Here is a 15,535-nt window from a genome sequence, read left to right as displayed (position 1 = left end):
GCCTGTTTCTGTACCCTCCAGTGTGTGTGGATGTGTCTGGACCATTCATCCTTAGAGGAAAGAGTGTGGCCGCCTCATGCCAGCAGAGGGGGCCAGAGAGCCATGCGCGGCCTCACGGGGGCTAAGATGGAGAAATCTTGGCGGGTAGCGTTAGGGACCCAGGAGACCTAGAATCCGCGAGGAGGCCTCTCTAAACCAGCAAAGTTGTGCAATGCCTGTTATTTCTCCTCAACCCGAACCCTGGGACGCAGACGTCCTGGCATCACCAGCAACCCCGGGGCAGAAGCACCCGGGCAGGGGTTGGAAGCGGAGCTGGCTGCAGAGTGGGCTCCTGAGGAGGAGACCCCTACGGAATGCCCTCCTTCCCATACCTGGATCTCTCCGCCCCACGGATCCCACTCCTGCCTGCCTAGCGGTCCTGTGACTGTCCTCTCCTTGTCCCTTCGAAGCGAGGAGTTGGCTACTTTCTCCTTCTGGAGGGGAAGGGCAAATGCCCGGGGTGGAGGCCGGAGTCCACTGCCCTCTCCCCCCGGGGGCCGGCGGGGGACTCAGCCTGGCTTCGCCGCGCGCTGGGGAGGCGCCCGGCAGGGGCCCCGGGCGGATCCAGGAAGCAGATTCCGCAGCTCCGGGGGGAGGAATGGATCCTCCGCAACCATCCACTAGCACATCGAAAATTCCCCGTTTGGGGAACCTGGGGATTCGATTCTGGGTGTGGGATTAGCAAGGAAAACAAAACACGAGAAAAGGATTTCATGCTTTTTGATGCCGCGAACCACCGCCTGCCCACCCCCACCTCTCGCCCCAACACACTCGCACCCAGACACACTCGCACACTCTTCCCCCCTCATCTCGGTCCTCCGCGGGGCTGGAGGCTCGTCCCCAGCCCGGGCCCCGCCCCCCGCATCCCGCCGAGTTCAGCAGCCCGGGACCGCGGCGGTGCCGACCCCGGGGAGGGCGGCGCGGGGGGCCGGTGCCCCGCCGTCCCCGTCCCCGTCCCCGTCCCGGCGCCCTCGATCCCTCTTTCTCTCCGCGCTCCTTCCCTCTCCGTTCCGGCGCGGGGTGCGAGTGTGCGCGCGCGCGTGGGGCGGGGGAGGAGGGGGGCTCGGAGGAAGAGGAGACGTCAGGGGGAGGAGGGAAAGCGGGGAAGGGAGGGAAGGGAGAGCAGAGATGAAAGAGACCCGGAGAGATAAAGCTGGAGACGAGAAATAATCCAAGCGGGAGGGGGAGGAGAGCGGGGCGAGAGAGAGCGAAGAGCCGGACTGGGAGGAGAGCGGGGCCGAGTGGAGGGAAGGGAAGTAGTTGTGCGCACGAGTGTGTGCGTGTGCGCGCGTGTGCAGGGCGGGCGGGCGGGCGGGCGGGGGCCGGCTCCTCCTCCCCAGCCCGCTCCTCGCTCCTCGCCAACTCCGGGCCCAGCCGCGGGGGCGCACGGCGGGCGGACAGCATGCTGAGCCTCCTCATCTGGATCCTCACTCTCTCCGACACTTTCTCCCAAGGTAAGGCTCCGGCCCGCCCGGGACCGTCTCCCGCCCCGCTCCGGGGGCGCCCTCGCCGAGGGAGTCTGGGGGGCCCCGGGGTCCCGGCGCCATGAGGCGAGCGCTGGGTCCCCCGCGCGGAGCCCGGGGCGCGGGCGCGGGCGCGGAGCCCGGGCTGGAGAGGACTTTCCCGTGGATCTGACCAAGTTGCTTCCTCGGCGGCGCGGGGGGACGGAGGGAAGAAGGGACCCGAACGGGAAAGTCCGTCCCGAGCCGCGGGCAGCCCACCCGCCTCCCCGCCCTCCGAGGCCGGGCCGGCCGCGGGTCCTGCCTGCGGGGAGGGCTGGCGGCGGGTGGGACTTCAGATTTGGGGGTGGGGTGGGAGGCGCGCGGAAAGCGGGGGACCCGGGCTCGGGAAGGTGTTGCGAAGGGGATCCCCTGCTCCAGCCGAGCCCCTCGGGGGACCGAGTGGGAGCCGGGGGCTGCCCGTCCGGGGGAAGGGGGCGCCTCGGGCTCCCGCCCGCCGGAGGCTCGCTGGGGAGCGGAGTTCCAAAGGCAGTTGCTGGCCGGCTCCATCTGGAGGGGCATTTTGGAGGGGTCGGTGAGCCCCCCACTTTGGGTCCGGAAAGTGTTGATGTTGTGAGCGTATTTGGAACTGTCAGGGGAGAGGAGGGAGAGGTGGAGAGAAAGGAGGCTAGTGGATCCTCTTGGGGGCGGGGGCGAGGGCAGGGGAAATGAGCCCAGACTCCGGGGTTCTGGGTTCTGGCCCTGTGGGTCTGACTCTGAGGAAGATTTAAGACTGCTGAGCGAGCCCCTGCCCTCCAAAAACGGCGCTGATGGAACTGACACACACACACACACACACACACACACACACACACACACAAAATAGTCCTAGACACTGAAGCAGACTCCTCACCTACTCACCTACCGAGGTAGACAGACCCACAAGCATCGCCCACACCGAGACAGACACATCTACACAAAGACACCGACACATCCGAGGAGACAGATTCCTCTCCACAGCGACACGTTTGCACATTCATGCACCCAGACACAGCAAACTCAAAGGCACAGTACACGTATGTAGGCATGTACCAGGACACAGCACACACACTCACACCGAAAACCTGCTTGTAGAGACCAACCGTCCAGCAAACAAAGAAACTCGAGTAGCCATCCGTATAGTCAGACACCTCTGGAGATGGACAGACTACAAAATGGAAGAGGGGGTGGTCTCTTTTTTTTTGGGGGGGGGGCGCGGATCTGAGAAGAGGGAAGTCAGCTTGGATAGAACATTCCCAATCGTCATGCCCTGCATTTGTGGGTGTGTTCAGGGGTGGAGTGTTACACTGGACCCCTTGTCTCCTTGTGGGGCCCCTCCCAAGCTCCAAAGGCTGAGTTAATGGGGGTAGATCTTGATCCATCTTTCCCCATAGGGCATCTGTGCCCCCCCCCCCCACATACATGAATATGGGAAGGGCACACACTTATGGGGAGAGCTGAGGAGGAACTGGTGCTGGGGTGGAAGGAGGCCTGGTCCTGGGGGTTGGCTGGCCAAGCTGCCACTTGGCAGAAAGTTGGGAAGATGACTGAAGTTCTCATTCTGCTCGGCTAGGCTGCTCGGGAGAAAGAATTGGGGGGGGGGGGGGGCAGCTGGGTCAGTGTTGGTATGTGTTGGGGGCGAGCTGTGTCTGTCCTTTCTCTGCAGCCCTTACATGTCAGCAACATGGACACGAATGAGCTTCAAGAAACAAAAGCTGCCGTTAGGACACAGGAGAGGCGTGTGGATTGGCTCGGGGAGGAAAATGGCCAGAAAGAGAGAGAAGGGTGTTGTGTGCCCCTCTCCCTTTGGGAAGGGGGGCGGGGTCAGAGGTCAGCTGAGCTCCCTGGTCCCTGCCTCCAGCAGGGGTGAAAGCAGGAGCTGATGGAAGTGTGCAGAAGTGTTGGGGGTGGGGGGATGGAGGATGAGTGGAGGCCGAAGAAAAGAAAGACAGAGAATAGACCAGAGGGGAGAGGAGCCACTGGGAGAGCGGAGCCAGGCCTGGGGTGGAGGCAGGGGCAGAGGCCGGCCATCTGGGGCGACGGTGTGGCCGGGAGGCTGGGACCTCCTCTGGCGGCCTCATCTTTAGAAAGAAGGAATTCCAGGTCAGGGACTGGGGCAGGGAGAGAGGAAAGGGGGGTGCCAGGGGACTGAGGGATGGGGGTGGGAGGTGGGAGGAGGTGGCAGGAGAAAGCACATAAACAGGGGAGCAGGGAGGAGAGGGAAGGGGAGACTGAGCTCAGGCAGAGAAATAAGAATCACATTTTAAAGAATGCCAATGGGCTTCATCAATCTTCATTTTTCACTAAATAATTTTCTGTATCTTATCTAAATGAAAACCATTATCCTTACCCCCATTTCCATCATGCGTCAGCTCCTCAGACTGATTGTGCCGAAAATTGAAATATTTAATCATTTTCTGGGCGATTTTCTCGCTCCCAGTCTTGAAGAGGAGAAATTGAAAAAGAAAGATTATAGCTAATCAGAGCAATGTGGGATGACAGGCTGGCTCGGGGTGGGAGCTGCCTCCAGGGGGGAGGGCAAAGGGGGGGGAGCAAAATCTGTTCCTTCAGCTCCCAGAGGTCCCCTGGGTATCCCTGCCACCACCTGGGAGGGGGTGAGGAGTAGAGGTAAGAGGCCTGGGGCTCTCCCAATTCCCAGGATTCAACTCCCGGAACACAGCTACATGCTGGCAGAGAACTTGGGGGTCTGGAAAGGAAAGTAGTTGGGAACTGAGTCTCCCCTCCCCACACCGCACACAGACACACACAGACGCACACAGACACACACAGTCACACACAGTTCTCATGCCCCGCTTCGGCCTGCTTAGCCCAGAGCAGGCCTTGGGGGTGAGGAAGAGGCAGGGAGACAAGGCAGAAATCAGGATATCGGACTCCCCTTCTGTTTTCTTTTTCTTTTTAAAAAATCTTTGTTATTGAAAGTATTACACATGTCCCTCTTTCCCCCCAATGACCCCGCCCCCACCCCAGGCCTTCACTGTCCCATTGTCTGTGGCCATGGGCCATACATATATGCATACAAGGTTCTTGGTTGATTACTTTCCACCCACCCACCCACCCCCGACTTCCCTCTGAGATTCCGCACTCTGTTCCATGCTTCCGTGTCTCTGGATCCACTCCATTCATCAGTTTATTTTGTTCATTAGATTCCACCTGTGAGGGAGATCATGTGATACTTGTCTTTCTCTGGCTGGCTTATTTCGCTTAGCATAATGCTCTCCAGGTCCCTCCATGCTGTCTCAAAGGGTAGGAGATCCTTTTTTAGTGCTGCATAGTATTCCACTGTGTAGATGTACCACAGCTTTTTATCCACTCATCTGCTGATGGGCACTTGGGCTGTTTCCAGATCTCAGCTACTGTAAATGGCGCTGCTAAGAACACAGGGGTGCATCCATTCTTTCTGATGGGTGTTTTGGTTTCCTTAGGATATATTCCTAGAAGTGGGGTCAGTGGGTCAAATGGCAGTTCCGTATTTAATTTTGGGGGGGGCTCCCCTTCTTGACTTTGATTGGACTCCCACCTTCCACTCACTCAGACCTGAGGGGAGGGCGCACATCCAGCCCTCAGTGCCTGGCGCTGCCTCTGGCCACAGCCCTGGGTCAGCAGGACACGGAGGCCTCCAGCCTTCCCGCCTTCTGCTGGTCACGGGAGCCGCACGGTCGGTTGTCTTGCGCTGCCTTGGCCTCTGGTGCTGTGGGGGGCCAGGAGGGCCGTCCTGTGGTCCTAGCGTTCACCCCCTGGGCCTGAGGACTGCGTGCTCTGATGGTCCTCTCTGTCCTCGGAGACCAGGTCTTAGTGTCTGTATGTCCTTTCAGTTTCCGGCACAGAGCTATGCACATGGTCAGTGGCCCTCACGTGTCTGGGTGATCTGATGAGAGCGCCACGGTGTTAGGCAGACTAACCGGTGATTGAATCACAGCCCCCTGGTTAACCCCTCCCTGGCCACGTGGTAGTTTCGACAGCTTAAACAAGGTGTGTGCCTTCTCTCGGCCTCAGTCTGCTCATCTGTAACGTGAAGACAGACGTAATACCGCGTAGGGTCTCGATGGCAGTTGAATATGCTAATCCTTGGAAAGAGCCTGGGACCGTGTCTGGCACAGAGAGATGCTCATAACGCCTCTGCTAGGACCCTGTGGCTGGACATAGGTGGACCGCAGTCGAGCTGTCTCTGCCTCTTTTTTGATGCTTCTCTTTTGTTTTCTTGCGCCAGCTGCCCAGATGGCTGATCCCGGCTTCAGCGCCCCCTCTGTGTCTCATGGAGAGGCCGGGGCTGTGGCAGGCAGACCCAGAAGGGGAAGGTGACCGGCCTCTCGGAGAACTCAGTCAAGGAAGGGGACTGGGGAGCGGGCAAAGGGGGAGAGGGTGGCACTCTAGTGAGAACTGGGAGGGACACTCGCCCCAGGTGGCAGCGTTTCAGAGTCTGGAAATAACACGGATCATTTATTGAGCCCTGCGCTAACTACTTTATATGCATTATCTAATGCAATCTATACCACGACCCCCTGAGATCAGCGCTGTAATGATCTCCATTTCATGGATGAGAAATCGAGGTTCAGACAGGTTAAGTCTCTTGCTGGCAGCTGTGGGAACCGGCTGACCTCAGAGCCTGCACCCTTCCCCTTTGCTGGGGTCCCACATGCCGGCAGTAATGGATGCTGGGCCAGCACAGGGTTCTTCCTGGTCCAGAATCCTCCAGAGGTGAAGCGCCCAGGGGGGACCTGGGGGCGAGCCCAGGACAATCAGCTTCCAAAGCAGCCAGGCCCTGGCAGACATGGAGGCCGGGTGGGGGGTGGCCTGTCCCAATCGGCTATGGGAGGCCTGGCTTTGGCTTTGGTGGTGAAAAGTGATTATACTGGTAGGAGGTGAGCTCCATACCAAAGCATCCAAATGACTTTTTATTGAATTCCTACTGTGCTTTTCATATGCATTGTTCTTTTATTTCTTTAAAAAAACTCTTTATTATTGAAAGTATTGCATATCCACCCCCCCCTCAGTTGACCTCTCCCTGTCCCCCACCCAGGCCTTCACCACCCTGTTGTCTGTGTCCAGGTTATGCATATATGCACACAAGTTCATTGGTTGATCCCTTCCCTCCCGCCCACCCTCCCCTGCCTTCCCTCTGAGGTTTGACAGTCTCTGGGTTGCTTCTCTGTCTCTGGATCTATTTTTGTTCATCAGTTTATGTTGATCATTAGATCCCACATATGAGTGAGATCATGTGATACTTATCTTTCTCTGACTGGCTTATTTCGCTTAGCGTAATGCTCTCTAGGTCCATCCATGCCGTTGCAAATGGTAAGAGTTCTTTCTTTCTCTTTTTTACAGCTGCATAGTATTCCCTTGTGTAGATGTACCACCGTTTTTTAATCCGCTCATCCGCTGATGGGCACTTGGGCTGTTTCCAAATCGTAGCTGTTGTAAAGTGCACCGCTATGAGCATCGGTGTGTATAGTCTTCCTGATTGGTGTTTCTGGTTTCTTGGGATATATTCCTAGAAGTGGGACCACTGGGTCAAATGGGAGTTCCATTTTTAATTTTTTTGAGGCAACTCCATCCTGTTTCCCATAGCGGCCACACCAGTCTGCATTCCCCCCAGCAGGGCACATACTCCTTATTCTTTTAAAGGACTTTGTGGAGTTAATGTCATTCCCACCGTGTAGAGGAGGAAACCAAAGCTGAGTTTAATTAACCTGCTCAAGGCCATCCCTGGGGTGTTAGACCCCAGAGGTAAGCTCTGTGTCTCAGTACAAACCCGGGCTCTGCAGGCCCCTCCACTGCGGCCACAGCACGTCAGGGCCTCTCTCAGCCCAGGCAGCTCGCAGGGAGCGCCTTCTCCTGCTCCTCCCTCCGCGGCAGGCAGGCTCCCGGCGCCCCTCGGCCTTCTTCCCCACGACCCCTCGCCCGCCCCAGCCCCGTGCCCTGCTCTGGTAACTGTTTACACACGGGCTGGAGAAGGCCACACGCCACCCCTCGGCTCTCAGGAGAGGGAGGGAGGGTTATCATAACTCAGCCCCTTTCGGGTCTTTTCACTTTATAAAGTGCTTTCCAATTTTAGCAACCTTTTCACATGTCCCGTCACATGTAACAAGCCAGCCCGTGAGCTAGGCAGGGTCGTTGTTATGTGTCCATTCACTAGATGAGAAAACAGTCCCGAAGAGGTTCCGTGACTTGCTAAAAGGTGGAGGTTGGACTGCAGGGAGGGCCTGGGGCAGTTGCTCCAATATCAATGTCTGGGGGCTCTTTCCAGCTGAAAACGGGGGGGGGGGGGGGGGGGGGGCGTGGAATGCTCTCCAGGGCTCCAGAGCAGAGAAAGCTGCTCCCTCCCGACCTACCGGGCAGGAGGACCTACCGGCTCCTCCCCGGGCCTTTCCTGGGCCTCCAGGCCATTGACTGGGCCGTGTCCTGGGACGCTTGGACCTGAGGGCTTGAGTGGGGTGGGCGGGGTGGTCCGCAGGGAAGGAGAGCCGGGCAGCCGTGTCCTTGATCCTGAAATGGGAAGCCAAGAGGAGGCAGTCTCAGCAGTCAGGACCGAGCGTGGGCTCATTCCACGCGATGGAGAGAGCCCTTCACGCTTGTGGAGGGGCCGCTTCGTGTTAATTGAATACCGACAGCGATCTGTTCGAAGCAGGCATTATCTTCCTTCTATCAGTGAACGAAGAGAAACCCTAAGTCCAAAACGATGCAGCTAGGAAGTGACAGAGCCAGGGCCGGGCCCCAAGCAGGAGGTTGGCGTGGAGCGAGAGGGTGATTCCCAGAAGGAAGCTCTGAAGACTGGCAGGTGCATGTCTCCTCCATCCTCCTGCACGCAAGTCTGCACACCTAGTCTGTGTGCAGTGTGTGCCCACATGCAGGTGCACAGATTCACACATGCCCTTACATACATTTTACACGTAGCCATTTCTCACCCCGTACACCTGTGGACAGATACCAGGGCCTTTAGCCCAGTCCTGCCATTCACTGGAGCATGGGTGTGCAGCCTGCCAGGTTCCTGCGTATTGTTTACTTCTGGCGATGGCAGCCACCATTACTTTTTGTTGTTGTTAATCCTCACCTGAGGATATTTTTCCATTGATTTTTAGAGAGTGGAAGGGAGAGAGGAAGGGGGAGAGAGAGAGAGAGAGAGGGAGGGAGAGAGACATTGACTGGTTGCCTCCTGCACATGTCCCAACTGGGGCCAGGGTACATGCTCTTGACCGGAATCGAACCCGGGACCCTACAGTCCGAGGGCCGACGCTCTATCCACTGCGCCACACCGGCTAGGGCCATCAGTGCTTTTGGAAGGCACAGCTTTTTTGTCTTGTCTGGCACGTTCTGGGTCCCCTCTGACAGAGGCACACACGACAAGGTTGGGGGAGTCAGACCCCCTGGGCTCCCCGTTCTCTGGCTCTGGTCCCTTCCCCTCCTGCAGCCAGTGCTCAAGCCTTCCTGCCCCTGACTCCCCGACGGTGAACCTGATGAAGGTCTTTGACCCCCGGGGATAAAAGCTGTCGCTCCCAGACATTGCTGATGATCACAGTTCTTTCTTTTTCCCCTCTCCCTCTCCCTCCATCAGTTCTCTCCAAGCTCCCCGTTTCTCCCTCCTCCCACCCCCCACCCCTCCCCAGCAACGTTCACCAACCTCTGCGGTCCGCAGGGGCCGAAGCCTCCTTCCTCTCCGCCCTCCCCTCCGAGAGCCCATTCAGCGACATTGGGATTGTAATGAAACCAGTGGGCCTTGCAGCCAGCAGCCTCCTCAGGACGAAGGGTCTTAAATCCCGGGCTGGGAACCTAGCACTTCCAGCAAACGTTGTTCCTTTCCCGGAGATAATGCTGTGGCTTTGCTCCTCGGGCCTGGCTCTGGGAAGGTGATGGGAGAGTCTCCCGGAAGGCAGGGGTGAGCTGGAGCAGGGAAGGACAGGAGGAGCCTGAGTCCCTGGTGCTCCGTGACCGCACGGCTGCGCCACCCCAGGCCACGTGGGGAACCCTGGATCCTTCCGGACTGGGCCATTTGGCGCTTTTCCTCTCTGCCCCTATTTCCTTCTGGAGCAACATGAAGATGTGAGGGGCAGTGAGGACTTGGTTACTCCATTCAGTAGGAACGGTTGTGTGCTTATTATGTGCCAGGCACTGGGATTGCTAAAGGAATAATACTGTCCCTGCCCGGCCAGTGTGGTTCAGTGGTTGAGCCTCCCCCTATGAACCAGGAGGTCATAGTTCGACTCCTGTCAGTGCATATGCACAGGTTGCAGGCTCGATCCCCAGTGGGGAGGCCTGCAGGAGGCAGCCGATCAATGATTCTCTCTCATCATTGATGTTTCTCTCTCTCTCTCCCTCTCCCTTCCTCTCTGAAATCAATAAAAATATCCTATCCTCTATAATAAAGAGGTAATATACAAATTAAACCTCATGCCCTCACAAACATGGCTGCCTACGACCAGGCCGGCAGGGGGTTAGTAAGGGATGACCAAACAACTGAACAGCAGGCTGCGGGGGGCGATCAGGCCGGCGGGGGGGTTGTGGAGGGTGACCAGGCAGGCGGTGGGGGGGGGCAGTTGGGGGCGACCAGGCCGGCAGGAGGAGGCAGTAAGGGGTGACTAGGCCGGCGGGGGGGGGGGGGGGGGCAGTTAGGGGCAATCAGGCTGACATGCAGAGCAGTGAGGGGCGATCAGGCCAGCTGGGGGGGGGGGGCAGTTAGGGGTGACCAGTCAGGCAGGCAGGTGAGTGATTAGGAACCAGTGGTCCAGGATTGTGAGAGGGATGTCCAACTGCTGCTTTAGGCCCAATTCCTGGGATCAGGCCTAAACCAGAAGTTGGACATCCCCAAGGAGGTCCCGGATTGGAGAGGGTGCAGGCTGGGCTGTAGGGACCCCCCCCCTCCCGTGCACAAATTTTGTGCACTGGGCCTCTAGCATTTAAAAAAAAAAAAATACTGTCCCTCCCCTTAAGGTTCTCACTTCCTGATTTAGGTTCAGATGACTGAACTTCGGTTAGACCTTAGTTTCCTCTTCCATAAAATGGGGAAAATTATTAATATTTTTTTTTCAAATCAGCAAATGTATATTACCGATGTGTAAAATATTGGAAGGCTTATGGGGAATTTTTTTTAAAAGGCTAAGCTGTGCCTGTGCCAGGGTGGTTGGTGCCTGGATAGCAGGTGCAAGGGCAGAGCTGGAGTCAGGAGAGGGGAATTGCTGTGGACGAGAGACCAGGGAAGGCTCCAAGGAGGAAGAGGACCTAAGGACGGACAGGACGTGGGTGTGGCAGGGAGATGGAGTGTTACCAGACTGGCTGGCCTTCCCCTGCCTGGTGTGGCTGCCTGAAGGCGCAGGGTACCTGGAGGCTGGCGCCGCGGAGGAGGTGGGGTGGAAATAATGAGGTGATCCAGAGCAGTGGACTGGGGCCAGACCTCTGAGGCCCGGAAACACCCGTCCAGAGACTTTCCCGTAAGAAGAGAGCCAGGGATTGATGTTTCTAAAAGCAAAGAATGTGTTAAAAACCCGTAAGACTCCCTAACTCATTCCGCACCAGCCCTCCTTAAACTCATCTGCTGGAGCTGCGGGAGGGATGTTCAACCCCTTCCATTAAAAAAGCAGAAAAAAGTGAAGTAGACAGACCGTCAGGGTGTGAGCACACAGCCACAGAGGAGTACCAGCTCCCCCTGGGGAAGCCTCAGATCTGCGGCGGAGCTGGGAGGCCTTGGGACGATGAGAAAACCTTCCTTTCCCAGAACCTCGGGGGCAGACACAGATGCCCGGAGGCAGAGTTCGGTGCCCGGAGGCAGAGTTCAGTGGCGAGAACCGGAGGAGAGCCCTGGGCCCTGGATACCTGAGGTCTCTTGTTGTTCCCCGGAGCCGAGGCGAGGCCTGAAGCTGGGGCGCAGAGTCGGAGGCCCAGTCCCGCAGGGTCAGGAGGGCTGTTCCCTCTGGTCCGTGGCCATAGATGTGTGTTCATTTGGGGAGCTGAGACTAGAGGCTTTTAAATCTCTGCAAGGAAGGGAGCTCCGGTTTTCCAAATGGAAACCTTTGAAGAGGGCGCCCGCCAGGGCGGTAACAGCCCGTGTGTAACTAAGACGGTGTTTGGTTTGGTTTTCATGGCTGGGCCGGGCACTCACCTAGGCACCAGGGTAAAAGGTAAGGGAGACCGAGTCCCTTTCCCGGAGGCCTCTCTGTGGGTGTGGGAGGTGGGTGCATAAGCACAGACTGGCGGCGCTGAGAGAGAAAGGCTGTGAGAGAGAGAGAGATGTGAAAACGCCGAAGTCTAAGTGTCCCACACGGAGACCACGGAGGGAGCGGAGGGGATGGAGGAGGGGACCCACCGATGTGAGGCCCGGGGGCTGAGGCTGGAGCCTCCGGACAATCCCTGATTGTGCCCCCTGCTCCGGATGGAAGGAGCGGAGGAATCTGGAGAAGCCGTTCCTCCCAAGGATTGGGATTTCCAGGAACAAAGGCCGTTTCTATGAAGCGCACTTTCCCAACTCTCCCAACCTCTTGTGTCCAACTGTTCCCTTCCCCGCCCCCCCACAACCCCTCCCCACTCCACTGAGCTGATTTCTGAATTAACTTTGTCTTTGTAATCAGTTTAGCTGAGTTTCTTTTCTCTCCTCCTTCCTGAAGTTTCAGCGGATCCGCCTTGGGGCCCTGCTTGCTCCATTACCCAGTATTGCCAATTGCCAAGCCGGGGGGTGCTTTTAACGGCTCCTTCCCATTGTTGCCCAACTGGGAGATTATGCAAAAGGCCAGGGACTGAGAGGGGAAGGTGTGGGCAGAGGAGGAGGGCGAAAGGGAGGGCAGAAGATGTATTCAAAGGAGCAGAAAGCCAGGGATAAGCAGGCTGGTGGTGGTGGTGGGGGGGGGGGGGTGGGGCTAGGGAGATGGGGGGGGGGTAGGGGATGGGGAGGGGGCGAGGGGCGGGGCTTTCTTCATCTGGATTCCCTGGTCACCCAGGCCTTGCCTCTGGACGGCAGGGCTCCTGGGTTTTAATCCCAGACCCTGAGCATTTGACTTGCTGCTCTATGTCTCACGCCCAGCCTCCTTGGAAATCTGCCAGCTTGACCTCACTGTGGGATGGGATGGGGGACACCCCTTTGCCTGCCTCTCCCACATACTTACCGGCTGGGGCTGCCGCTGCCAGTGGGCCACCGCCTGGTCAGCTCCCGTGTGCGTGACGCTTGGTCCCGGACTGATGTGCCCAGCACTGGTGCACACACCTGGGAAGTCGCCCCTCACCAGCAGTGGGTGAAGTGAGAATCTAAATGCATTTGAATGTCGGTTTGAACTGAATGTAACTAGGAAGGAAAGTCTGGCTTTGGAAAGAGAGAAAGGGAAGGAAGGAAGGAAGGAAGGAAGGAAGGAAGGAAGGAAGGAAGGAAGGAAAGAAGGTGGAAGGAAGGGAGGGAGGAGAAGGGAAGGGAGGGAGGGAGGGAGGGAGGGAGGGAGGGAGGGAGGGAGGGAGGAAGGAAGGAAGGAAGGAAGGAAGGAAGGGAGGAAGGAAGGGGAATACATTGCAAAACCGAGGTGAAGGGACTTCCGGATCATTGAGCCCCTGCTGCTCTCCGTTTATGCAGACAGTGGAAGGGCCTGGTGAAGCTGCACAAGGGCTGTAGCGAGTGCACTGCCTTTGGTTTCTGTACCAGCGTCACCTCTTTCAACACAACCCCGGAATTGGGTAACCAAGTGCGGAGGGCGCTCCTGGCCAGAGGGCCTGTGGGTAAACCAGCCTCCTTTTCAGCGGGGGTGCCACCTCTGCAATCGTGACCAGGTCACCATACTGGGGCCTCAGTTTTCTCACCTATAAAATGGACGCAGGAATACCTACCCCGGAGAGGTGTCGTGAGGACTGAATGAAGGAATCTATATTAAGAAACAGTATCTGTAACACATTAAATATTCTGTAAATCACAGCGATTCATATTGCACGGTGCCTGCTTTTTACAGCTCACAGGCGAAGGCAGACCTGAGGGGGGCAGACGATAGGATGAGTGAAGCACCAATAGTCCAGATACAGAGACGTCCGTTAGCTGTGCTGAGGGAGGGCGGTGGCCAGCGCGGTGTTAGCCCCGGATGTAAGGCCTCTGGCTGGCGGTGCGGTGGGGGCTCGGAGTCGGGCACAGCAGAATGGGAAGCACCTGCACGTAGAACTAGGTCTGAGTCCTGGCTCTGAGGATCGGCCCCTGCACCTCTGTGAGCCTCGGTTTCCTCATTTGTGAAATGGAGTGACAGCCGCCACCCGCCTCCGCCTTAAGTCCCGGGAAAGCAGTCCTGGGACGTGCACGGGAAGCGTGGCCATCCCGTTAGCCCCGTCTCTCCAGAAGGTCGCACCCCACCGTGTCAGAACGATGTCCCAGACGTCCGCCTGCTGCTGAGACACCTGGGGATCTTGTTCAAGCGCACGCTCTGAATCAGGGCGTCAGATGGAGTTTCTGCATCAGCACCGCACGCCCCGATGCTGCTGATGCTGCTGGTCCCAGGCCCACACTCGGAAGTGTGAGAGGGAGCTTCCTCCAGGGAAGTAGGTCTTCAGCAGTTGAATGGGAGGCAGGAAAAGACAGGATTCACTGAACGGAATTCACTCTTCAGCAGCTTAGTTGTCTAACAGTTTCGGCGGGGGGTGGGTCATTGCTTCTGGAGCCTCTGTACGTTTGTGGGGCAGGAGCAGGGATAGTACTTGCCACCGGGCCCATCTCTGACCCCAAGATGAACCTGCCCTGCCTCCTCTCTCCCTGCACCTCACAGCCCTCGGCCTCCCCCAACCCACCGCACTAAGTGTGTGCACTCATGCCAGTAGCTGGCAACTGCGAAGTTGAACAGCGACCAGCCAGTATGCTGATGGAAACCCCTCCATGCCTGAGCTAGCTGGTCATTTGCACTCAATTTTATTTTTCACGAGCTGCTAGCCAGGGCTTTGGCTTGGAAATTGGGTCATGAGCAAATTGTGTGATTGGGGCAGGAATGTGGCTCCCAGGCTTCGCTGGAGGCATGATTTGGGGGGAACAATGGAGGACCATCTCCGGACAGGTCAGTTTCTCACACTCACATGGAGTTCATGGTTGTTCGGCCAACGGGATGAGCTCACTCAGGCTTCCCTTCTCTTCCCTGCCTGTGTGCAGAGCCGCGGGCTGTAGAGAAGATTCACAGGCCAGAAAAAAAGAGAACCTCAACCTCCAGAGTTCTGATTCAGTGGGGGAAGCGTGGTCGTTATAGCTAGGGGATCCTGTCCGCTAGGGGAGACAGGAACGCCCATTAATGGCCCTTCATCTCTGTCCCCCAGAAAACAGACACATATTCTGCAATCTGCACGTGCAAATGGGGTCCTATGCAGACCACACACACAAATCCTGAGAGGTTTCGGAGTAAATGAGTAGGTGGGGTCCATCAATTTAGCTCCCTAGAACCTAGGTCCTGGGCTCGGGAATGAAAATGAGGAGCTGATTCTTTAAGAACCCCACCGTCTTCGGGCACTCAAGATACCTCCTTTAGGCAAGACTAAATTTGAATCAACCTTGACACATCAGTGTTTGTCCTTTTCCCGAAGAGAAAGGAATCTTATTAGCTCTCCCTGCTCACTTTTATATTTCCTAATCCCTGGCAAGCAGGAAGTTCTTTGTGTCTAACCTGACCCCTCCTTCTCTTGCATGAAAAAAAAACCCTGTCTTATTAGGGACTGTAATTGAATAAGCCTCTAGTATTCTCAGTATCTGGATAAATAACATTTTCCCCAGTAGATTAATTTTCTCTCACTTCAAGGCAAAATTCCTTCTAACAGAGAAGCGCACGCAGGGAGGTGCTGGGGAGATGGTCTCTGCGGCCCCAGGTAAGCCCGAGCAGGCTGTCTCCTGAGGGGTCAGACTGTTTTCCAGGAAACCCCCCAGGCGGTCCTGCCAGGGTCCCCAGCCAGGGCCAGAGGGACAGCTCCCAGGGACCTGGCTGAGTCACCATGCCCTTGCTTATCTGGTGTGCTCTTCTCAGAGCAGCTGGGGCCTGGAGGGCTCTGACGTCCTTCACATCTTCTCTAGCTGCGACCTG

The 15,535-nt window shown here is 57.3% G+C and overlaps 1 protein-coding gene across 2 annotated transcripts in view; it reads left to right on the top strand.

Moving 5' to 3' along the window:
• Window positions 1–1,280: 1,280 nt before the first annotated feature.
• The window catches only part of KIRREL1 (kirre like nephrin family adhesion molecule 1), a 107,963-nt gene continuing 93,708 nt past the window's right edge, over window positions 1,281–15,535 (top strand). The window contains exon 1 of one of the 2 annotated variants that reach the window (XM_079761817.1): window positions 1,281–1,493. In XM_079761817.1, coding sequence (XP_079617943.1) covers window positions 1,442–1,493 — 52 coding nt within the window. In that variant the 5' untranslated portion in view covers window positions 1,281–1,441. The remainder of the gene's footprint in view (window positions 1,494–15,535) is intronic. The other variant, XM_079761818.1, reaches the window with a different exon arrangement.

This window comes from Cnephaeus nilssonii, assembly GCF_951640355.1.
Source record: "Cnephaeus nilssonii genome assembly, chromosome: 21".
Taxonomy (NCBI): domain Eukaryota; kingdom Metazoa; phylum Chordata; class Mammalia; order Chiroptera; family Vespertilionidae; genus Cnephaeus; species Cnephaeus nilssonii.
This window is presented reverse-complemented; position numbering and strand designations above follow the sequence as displayed.